The sequence below is a fragment of the Micromesistius poutassou genome (genome assembly GCF_964030765.1).
Source record: "Micromesistius poutassou genome assembly, contig: SCAFFOLD_1550, whole genome shotgun sequence".
Lineage (NCBI taxonomy): Eukaryota > Metazoa > Chordata > Actinopteri > Gadiformes > Gadidae > Micromesistius > Micromesistius poutassou.
This window is the reverse complement of record NW_028177622.1, coordinates 2,501-12,377: the sequence shown is the minus strand read 5'-3', so window position 1 is coordinate 12,377 and position 9,877 is coordinate 2,501. Positions and strand designations below refer to the sequence as shown.

Sequence of the window (9,877 nt, the reverse complement as noted above, 5' to 3'; positions counted from 1 at the left end):
GTGGGGGCTAAAGGAGAGATCGGGCCCCCAGGCCCCAGGGTGAGTGGTGCTCTGTCTCTCCTCCACAGTTCTCTATCAACGTTGTACTCTTCCAGTAGACCTCATCAGTAACACCTGTTCCCTGTTACCTGTCTGTCTGTCTCCTGTCTGTCTGTCTCCTGTCTGTCTCCTGTCTGTCTGTCTCCTGTCTGTCTGTCTCCTGTCTGTCTGTCTCCTGTCTGTCTGTCTCCTGTCTGTCTCCTGTCTGTCTGTCTCCTGTCTGTCTCCTGTCTGTCTGTCTGTCTGTCTCCTGTCTGTCTCCTGTCTGTCTGTCTGTCTGTCTCCTGTCTGTCTCCTGTCTGTCTCCTGTCTGTCTCCTGTCTGTCTCCTGTCTGTCTCCTGTCTGTCTGTCTCCTGTCTGTCTCCTGTCTGTCTGTCTCCTGTCTGTCTCCTGTCTGTCTGTCTGTCTGTCTCCTGTCTGTCTCCTGTCTGTCTGTCTGTCTGTCTCCTGTCTGTCTCCTGTCTGTCTCCTGTCTGTCTGTCTCCTGTCTGTCTCCTGTCTGTCTGTCTCCTGTCTGTCTCCTGTCTGTCTGTCTCCTGTCTGTCTGTCTCCTGTCTGTCTCCTGTCTGTCTCCTGTCTGTCTGTCTCCTGTCTGTCTGTCTCCTGTCTGTCTCCTGTCTGTCTCCTGTCTGTCTGTCTCCTGTCTGTCTCCTGTCTGTCTGTCTCCTGTCTGTCTCCTGTCTGTCTGTCTCCTGTCTGTCTGTCTCCTCTCTGTCTCCCGTCTGTCTGTCTCCTGTCTGTCTCCTGTCTGTCTCCTGTCTGTCTCCTGTCTGTCTGTCTCCTGTCTGTCTCCTGTCTGTCTCCTGTCTGTCTGTCTCCTGTCTGTCTCTTCAGGGCATCAGAGGTCTGGAGGGGAACATCGGAGCTCCAGGTCTCACTGGACCGCGGGTGAGACACGGACCAATGAACCGTCAGCCTGTCTGTCCCTATCCACCTGTCTCACTCTCTCTACCTGCCCCGTCATCAACCTGTCTCACTCTCTGTACCTGCCCCGTCCTCAACCTGTCTCACTCTCTCTACCTGCCTCGTCCTCCACCTGTCTCACTCTCTGTACCTGCCCCGTCATCCACCTGTCTCACTCTCTGTACCTGCCCCGTCATCAACCTGTCTCACTCTCTGTACCTGCCCCGTCATCAACCTGTCTCACTCTCTGTACCTGCCCCGTCATCAACCTGTCTCACTCTCTGTACCTGCCCCGTCATCAACCTGTCTCACTCTCTGTACCTGCCCCGTCATCAACCTGTCTCACTCTCTGTACCTGCCCCGTCATCAACCTGTCTCACTCTCTGTACCTGCCCCGTCATCAACCTGTCTCACTCTCTGTACCTGCCCCGTCCTCCACCTGTCTCACTCTCTCTCTCTCTCCCCCGTCATCATCCAATACCCATCCTGATCTCTGAACTCTGTGGTCTATGATCTGTTGCTCCTCGTCGACTCGTCGTGCTGATGCCACCAACTGTCCTATACTGTGGTCGACTCGCCGACCTGATGACTCTGTGACCCACTCACCCTCCTGGCCTCTCTGTGTACGCAGGGCCCCCAGGGCATGCCCGGACACCCGGGCCAGTCCGGGGAGAGGGGCCCCTTTGGGCTGGTGGGGCCTACGGTAAGAGCACAGGGACAAATACAAATACCAGCCATACTGGAGCTGTGTTGGAAATCGTTCCCTATTCCCTCACTCACTACTCCCTATCCTATGTAGTGTTTATGATACAGTGAACTACATAGGGAATGGACAAACGTGAATTCGGACACTACGCTGAACATTTCTGAACGTCATTTGCGTCAGTAAATGCGCCCGCATTGCATTGTGGTACACGGGAGTTAACATGTAGGGAACGTCGTATGTTCACTCAAATGTTGGGTGTTTTATTGTCCGCTATATACAGTATATATCCTATATATACTGTATATAGTATATACAGTATATATCCTATTTATACTGTATATAGTGAATGAAATGAACCACTGAGAATTTGAACACCACTACAAAATGGCGAGCGCCCTATAGAGTGCACTATATCACCCTATATAGTGCACTATATCACCCTCTATAGTGCACTATATCACCCTATAGAGTGCACTATATCACCCTATAGAGTGCACTATATCACCCTATATAGTGCACTATATCACCCTATAGAGTGCACTATATCACCCTGTATAGTGCACTATATCACCCTATATAGTGCACTATATCACCCTATATAGTGCACTATATCACCCTATATAGTGCACTATATCACCCTATAGAGTGCACTATATCACCCTATAGAGTGCACTATATCACCCTATAGAGTGCACTATATCACCCTATAGAGTGCACTATATCACCCTATAGAGTGCACTATATCCGTGATAGGGAACGATTTGGACACCCAGCTCGTGTGTCCTGTGGGTTGAGTGTGTGGCGGTGACGTGACCCCTGCTCTGTTCCTGACCCCACAGGGCCTCCCGGGAAAACAGGGCGAGAGGGGAGAGAAGGTGGGTCACGTTTTACACAACATACTAGAGGATCCCACTGTGACACCCACTAACATGTACTGCACATGTTACTGTCAGTGTGATACAGAGGGAATCATTCAGCATTATGGTATCTGTATAGAAGTGTATATTATAGTAGTGTTTAATAGAGGTATATCATATAATATGATTCATATAGAAGTATATCATATTTAATATTAGTTATAAAGAAGTATATGATATGGTAGTATTTATATAAAAATGTATCGTTTATTAGTGTTTTAGAAAGAAGTACACATACTAATATTTAATAGAAGTATATCATATGATATGATTTATAAATATATATTGATAATATAATACTGAGTATATAGTATAATGTGATACACAGTAAGTATATGACAGCGTGTAACAGAGTGTTGTGTCTGTGTCTACAGGGGGAACCACAGTCTATGGCCATGATCTACCAGCTGGTCACACAGGCCTGTGAGCAGCTAGTGCACAGTAAGACCTGTCTGTCTGTCTGCCTGTCTGCCTGTCTGGCTGGCTGGCTGGCTGGCTGGCTGGCTGGCTGTCCATCTGTCTGTTGGCCTGCCTGTGTATCTAACTATATGTAACTCTCTATGTAACTCCATTTAACTCTGTATCTAACTCTATCTGACTCTATCTAACTCTATATGACTTTATCACCCTATCTTACTCTATATTGCTATATGACTATGTAACTCTATATTACTGTATGACTATGTAACTCTATATGACTATCACTCTATCTAACTCTATATTACTATATGACTCTATGTAACACTATATTTCTATATCACTCTACCTAACTCTGTATCTGACTCTATCTAACTCTATATGACTTTATCACTCTATCTTACTCTATATTACTATTTGACTCTATGTAACTCTATATTACTATATGACTCTATGTAACTCTATATTTCTATATGACTATCTAACTATATTACTATATGACTCTATGTAACTCTATATGACTATGTAACTCTATATTACTATATGACTATGTAACTATATTACTATATGACTATGTAACTATATTACTATATGACTCTATGTAACTCTATATTTCTATGTCACTCTATGTAACTATATTACTATTCGACTCTATGTAACTCTATATGACTCTATGTAACTCTGTTACTATGTAACTCTATATTTCTATGTAACTCTATCTAACTCTATATGACTTTATGACTCTATGTAACTCTATATGACTTTATGACTCTATGTAACTCTATATGACTATATGACTCTATGTAACTCTATATGACTCTATGTAACTCTATATGACTTTATGACTCTATGTAACTCTATATGACTATATGACTCTATGTAACTCTATATGACTCTATGTAACTCTATATGACTTTATGACTCTATGTAACTCTATATGACTATATGACTCTATGTAACTCTATATGACTCTATGTAACTCTATATTACTATATGACTATCTAACTATATTACTATATGACTCTATGTAACTCTATATGACTCTATGTAACTCTATATGACTATATGACTCTATGTAACTCTATATGACTCTATGTAACTCTATATTTCGATGCCACTCTACCTACCTGTGTGTGTGTGCTCTCCAGAGGAGGTGATGAAGCTGGACCTGTTCCTGAACGAGGTGAGCCGTAAGCCGGCCCCCATAGCGGAGCCCGAGGGGCCCCCCGGAGAGCCAGGCATACCGGGCGGGGTGGGGCCCCCGGGACCCCGGGGCAACCAGGGCCGCATCGGCCCCCGAGGAATGCCGGGGAGGATGGGCTACCCCGGAGAACAGGGTGAGGCCGCTGTTATTGATCGACGCCCATTGATTCACCCTAGCCTATTGATCCGCTGCCCAGCCACTGTGAGATGGCGGTCATCATCCATTGATGACCGCCTGATTCCAGATCAGTGTTTTTCCACACAGTCCCAGTAGGACGGTCTGGTGGTCAGGGTGTTTGACGACCCAGTCGAAAGGTACTGGGTTCGAATCCCATTGACCTGAAGGCGCCGTAGAGCGGTGGTTCCAAACCTTTAGACTTTGGGTGAACCGCTCTATTGTCATCAAGACCTTTCACGGAGCGACTCGTGGTGCGGGTGGTGAGGGGGGGTAGATTGATACACACGCAGTGGCTGAGCAAAGAGTGACACGCCCCCTTAATACACAACTGTGACTGAGACGGGGGAGAGGGGGGAGAGGGGGAGAGGGGGGAGAGGGGGGAGAGGGGGAGTCAACAGCGCTGCTTACGCTCTCAGTCTGATTATTCGGCCAACACGGAATAACACAAAACATCAAGGAAAACATTACAATGGAAAGCATATGATGGATTGCACAATGTGACACTATGTTTTAAACTATAACAAGTCAAAATACTTTATTTACTGGACGTTATTTATTGTACTTATTGGCAATTATCTATATAGTTCTCACTATTCTTGTAAATGAGTCTATTTCGAAAAATAAAAACATGCACACACACACACACACGCACACGTCCCACCTGCAGTACCCACTCCTACCACCGGTGGTAAAAAAGTGTTGAGTGACAGGTAAGCTGACCAGTGCGGTGTGCTCTCTCCTCCAGGGAGGCGGGGCGTGAGCGGGGAGAAGGGCGCCCCAGGGACCAATGAGCAGGGCCCCCCGGGGGTCCCAGGACATGCAGGTAACCACGCGCAGCGGCCCGGGGGTTCGCCTGTTCGATCCCCGACGTCCGTCCGCAGCAAAGGGCTGGAAAATGAATAACCTTCTGCTAAATGACAAACTATCAATGAAATGATTTTGTGTGAAGCAGATGTTATAAATGACATTTTTGGGCTTTTATTTAAAAAAAAAAAGTTACTGAGTGTGTGTTGTGCGTGTGTGTGTGTGTGTGTGTGTGTGTGTGTGCGTGTGTGTGTACTGTGTGTGTGTGTGTGCGTGTGTGTTTGTGTGCGTGTGTGTGTGTGTGTGTGTGTGTGTGTGTGTGTGAACTGTGTGTGTGTATACACTGTGTCTGCATGTGTGTGTGTGTGTGTGTGTGTGTGTGTGCGTCTGCCTGTGTACGTGTGGGTGTGTGTGTGTGTGTGTGTCTGCCTGTGTGTGTGTATACTGTGTGTGTATGTGCGTGTGCGCATGTGTGTGTATGTGTGTGTGTCTACTGTGTGTGTGTGTATGTATACTGTGTGTGTGTGTGTGTGTGTGTGTGTGTGTGTGTGTGTGTGTGTGTGTGTATGTGTGTGTGTGTGTGTCTGCCTGTGTGTGTGTATACTGTGTGTCTGCGGTGTGTGTGTGTGTGTGTGTGTGTGTGTGTGTGTGTGTGTGTGTGTGTGTGTGTGTGTGTGTGTGTATGTGTGTGCGTGTGCGCATGTGTGTGTATACTGTGTATGTGTGTGTGTCTACTGTGTGTGTGCGCGCATGCGTCTACTGTGTGTGGTGTGTGTGTGTGTGTGTGTGTGTGTGTGCGTCTACTGTGTGTGTGTGTGTGTATATACTGTGTGTGTGTGTGTGTGTGTGTGTGTGTGTCTACTGTGTGTGTGTGTGTGTGTGTGTGTGTGTGTGTATACTGTGTGTGTGTGTGTGTGTGTGTGTGTGTGTGCACAGGTTCAGCAGGTGAGTCCAAGCTGGGGGCCCCGGGGCCCCGGGGGGAGGACGGTAAGCTGGGGGCCCCGGGTATCCTAGGGGCCTCTGGGCAGCCGGGGGAGATGGGGCCCCCCGGGGTGTGTGACAGCGCCAGCGGTTGCCAGGGCAACGTACAGCAAGCCGGTAGGAACACCTTACCGCGTCCTTTGATATTATGGGCTGGTTTTACCACCTAATGATTCATGATGATTAGGTAACATATATAATGATATTAGATTCATGTATTCATAATGATATTCATGAGTATAGATATTGTAGAGTGAGACTGAGATCAGTAAGTATTTTTATATCTGGCTATTTGACATTGTATATCTCTTTTGTAACATTGTATATCTCTCTTTTTTAACATTGTATATCTCTCTTTTGTAACATTGTATATCTCTCTTGTATATCTCTCTTTTGTAACATTGTATATATCTCTTTTGTCACATTGTATATATCTCTCTTGTATATCTCTCTCTTTTGTAAGATTGTATATCTCTCTTTTGTAACATTGTATATCTCTCTTGTATATCTCTCTTTTGTAACATTGTATATATCTCTTTTGTAACATTGTATATATCTCTCTTGTATATATCTCTCTTTTGTAACATTGTATATCTCTTTTGTAACTTTGTATATATCTCTTGTATATCTCTATTTTTAACATTGTATATCTCTCTTTTGTAACATTGTATATATCTCTCTTGTATATCTCTCTCTTTTGTAACATTGTATATCTCTCTTGTATATCTCTCTCTATTTTGTAACATTGTATATATCTCTTTTGTAACGTTGTATATCTCTTTTGCTGATTTGCTAAGAGGGTGACGTGTGTCTCTCCTCAGACCCTTACTACGGATACCAGCCCTGAGCCGCCAGGCGCTACCGCGACCACAACAGGAAGGCGCAGCCCCGATAAGGGTCCCTCCGGTGGCAGCTTCGAAGGTTCCGGGGGGGGGGAACCAGAGCTGGAGCCGCTGATACAAGAAGAAGAAGAAAATGACGTTGGATCTGTGACGGAGAAACAGGCCTACCTAAAATAATCTTAAACCTCCCGCATTAAACGGAGGACAGCAGTTTTAGTTGTTTTGTATCACTGAGTGGCAAACATTCTGACATGCAGAGTTTTTCACATTGTGAATGAGTTTCACTTGTGTGAGTGTAAACCATCTTCGCACTGAAATGTTCTATATTTTGTATTTATCTCTGATGATGTTGATATAAATATATATATATATATATATAAATATAAATATAGACATGCACTGTAACATGTACCAAAGTCGAGGAGTTCAACTCCCTAATTATGTTCCTTTCTCTAACCTCACTGCCTCAACACTGAAAATGCAAAGTGCATATTATTATATATAAAGTACACGCTCTTTTATATAAAAGATGTGTTTTAATACACAATATAATTTTATATCAAAAGTGTTATTTTATATAAATACATAAATACTATGTTAAGTACATGCTATTTTATGGAATGTACAAAGTATTTGTTCTTCATATAAAGCGGTATTATTTTATATAAAGCATGTGTTATTTTATTAGTGTATGAGTGTATACTTTCACATTAAGGAGATATTCCTTTATATAAGATGTACTCTTTTATATTTCATTTAAACTAGCCTGTGTTCCTTGTGTTTTCTTTGATATAAATGAAACTGTGATAACGCCTGTAGTACATGTGTATTATGAATTTGTATATTGTGTAGACATTCCTTGATTATTGCATTATCTGTGGCTATTTCTCATATTTCTATGTGTTATGATCTTGGTAATCCATGTTTACATTTCTGGACTGCTTCAATAAAATCACTTATTAAATCGTTTTTATTTTGACCTGTTCCTATTTCTGGTTTATTGGAGATCGAGGGATTGTTTCCATTAAGGAATATTTTAGGTTGCAAATATTCCAATCATTTGAGTTAAGATTTGTTATAATAAAACATATTCTTATCCATTTATTTATTTTTCATACATCCATTGTAATAACCAAGGCTATTGGGGTTTACCAGACAGTTTTCACCATGGTATATATCAAAGCAATAATAAAACGTTGTCTATAAACATTTTTTGTTTACACTATAACTACTTATGGTCTACTAAGGTCAACCCAGCAAGTTGGTCAGTGGCCTTATTGCAGCGACTGTGCATGATATTTGGTTTATTTTATCGACTGTCTGAAACATAATCCATATAAACTAGGTTCGAAATATCTATGGCTTTGATGCTTACAGTATAGTTTAATTGCATCCATTCTTTGCTGCCCTCCGCTCCTGACGTCTTTTACTTTGAAAGCGTGAACCAAAAGTGACGTCGCTACGCACGACGTCCCCGGCCGCGTCAGACTCAGCGTCACACGTCACACGGCGGCAGCAGCAGCAGCAGCACCATGGCCAGCAGAACGTCAACACGGAGCAGGGGCGATGGGGAGAAGTACTCTGTCCTGTTGCCCACGTACAACGAACGGGAGAACCTGCCGCTCATCGTGTGGCTGCTGGTGAAGTACTTCGGGGAGAGGTGAGCGGGGCGCAGGGGGGGGGGGGGGTCAGGGTCGGGCTGTGCTGGATGAGGATCCGGGTTGATGAGCTCAACACCGCTCAGCTTCGTGGCCTGAGGAGCAACACGGGTCTCCGATAGCTGCCAAAGACCGTGGAGCGTCGAGCCTTAAGACCAGAAGACCTGGATGAAATACACTCGCTTTGTGCCTTGGGTGTCAGGAAGACGTAAACCCTGACCGGGTTTTTTTTTTGTGTTTACAGTGGGTACGACTACGAGATTATAGTCATCGACGACGGAAGCCCCGATGGCACACTGGAGATTGCGGAGCAGTTGCAGAAAATCTATGGAGAGGACAAGATTGTGAGTCGAAGTCATGAAACCAGCACCAGCGTTGTGCACTTCTTTACAACTATATTGGCTGTGATACAGTCTTGTTTACTCTTTGTTTTCAGCTTCTGAGGCCCAGGGCGAAGAAACTAGGCTTGGGTGAGTACTAACTGTACGTTTCAGTGGATACAAAGTAGTTATCCCTAACATTACTGTACACACTTTCTAACTCTTCATCTTTGAGGGTAACAACTCAGTAGAGCCATCGAGAGAGAGGTCCTCACTTTGAAACAATTACAATTAGCAGAAAACTAATTTATCCAAAGCAGCATACAAGTTAGACTGAGAACAGTACAAACTTAAAGCGTAGTTAACCACATCATCACTAACGTCCCGGTCGTGTTTACATCTGTCCGGCCACCTCACCATCGCTGTCTGTGTTTACGCTCCTTTTTAAAGGCACTGCCTACATCCACGGCATCAAACACGCCACTGGCAACTTCATCTTCATCATGGACGCTGACCTCTCCCATCATGTGAGTAGGGCTGCTCTGGGAGGCAGACCTGTTTGTCTCACTGCCTCGGTCGCAACACGACCAGAGATAGTTTGGATGTTAACTTTTGTTTTATATCTGTGTACTAGACCAGGTACAATATTATTATAACTGCATAGTATAAAGAAAAGTATAGTATAGAATAACAATCAATGTTTTCTCTCAACGGGTTAATCTTTGCTCTGTGTAGTGTGATCTGGTGGGGGATTTGATGGCTGTTTTTCCTCTTTTGCTTTCAGCCTAAATTCATCCCAGAGTTCATAGAGTAAGTCCCTCTACCTTCACCTCCACTGGCAGTCCTCATCGTGGATTATGTACTATATATACAGTATATATATATATATATATATATGTGTATATATG

General features: G+C 44.1%; 2 protein-coding genes across 2 annotated transcripts in view; both read left to right on the top strand.

The window, feature by feature from the left end:
- The first annotated feature begins 6 nt into the window (after positions 1-6).
- Positions 7-7,921, top strand: LOC311375855 (uncharacterized protein). The gene is made up of 9 exons (XM_084490889.1): positions 7-39; positions 875-928; positions 1,575-1,646; positions 2,489-2,524; positions 2,941-3,007; positions 4,132-4,320; positions 5,110-5,187; positions 6,105-6,266; positions 6,971-7,921. Exons 3-9 carry the CDS (start codon positions 1,587-1,589, stop codon positions 6,994-6,996), a joined length of 618 nt encoding a protein of 205 aa, XP_084347015.1. The 5' UTR covers positions 7-39; positions 875-928; positions 1,575-1,586; the 3' UTR covers positions 6,997-7,921.
- Positions 7,922-8,508: 587 nt separating this feature from the next.
- Positions 8,509-9,877, top strand: part of dpm1 (dolichyl-phosphate mannosyltransferase subunit 1, catalytic) — a 3,428-nt gene continuing 2,059 nt past the window's right edge. Inside the window, exons 1-5 of the mRNA XM_084490888.1 lie at positions 8,509-8,651; positions 8,894-8,993; positions 9,086-9,119; positions 9,420-9,496; positions 9,754-9,779. Of these exons, the coding sequence (XP_084347014.1) occupies positions 8,524-8,651; positions 8,894-8,993; positions 9,086-9,119; positions 9,420-9,496; positions 9,754-9,779 (365 nt within the window). The 5' untranslated portion in view covers positions 8,509-8,523. The remainder of the gene's footprint in view (positions 8,652-8,893; positions 8,994-9,085; positions 9,120-9,419; positions 9,497-9,753; positions 9,780-9,877) is intronic.

Bases quoted from the DNA above. Each gene is read 5' to 3' on its own strand.
- LOC311375855 (XM_084490889.1), top strand. From the start codon at position 1,587: ATGCCCGGACACCCGGGCCAGTCCGGGGAGAGGGGCCCCTTTGGGCTG. The intron at 1,647-2,488 runs GTAAGAGCACAG...CTGACCCCACAG, and splicing joins TTGGGCTGGTGGGGCCTACG to GGCCTCCCGGGAAAACAGGG. The intron at 2,525-2,940 runs GTGGGTCACGTT...CTGTGTCTACAG, and splicing joins AGGGCGAGAGGGGAGAGAAG to GGGGAACCACAGTCTATGGC.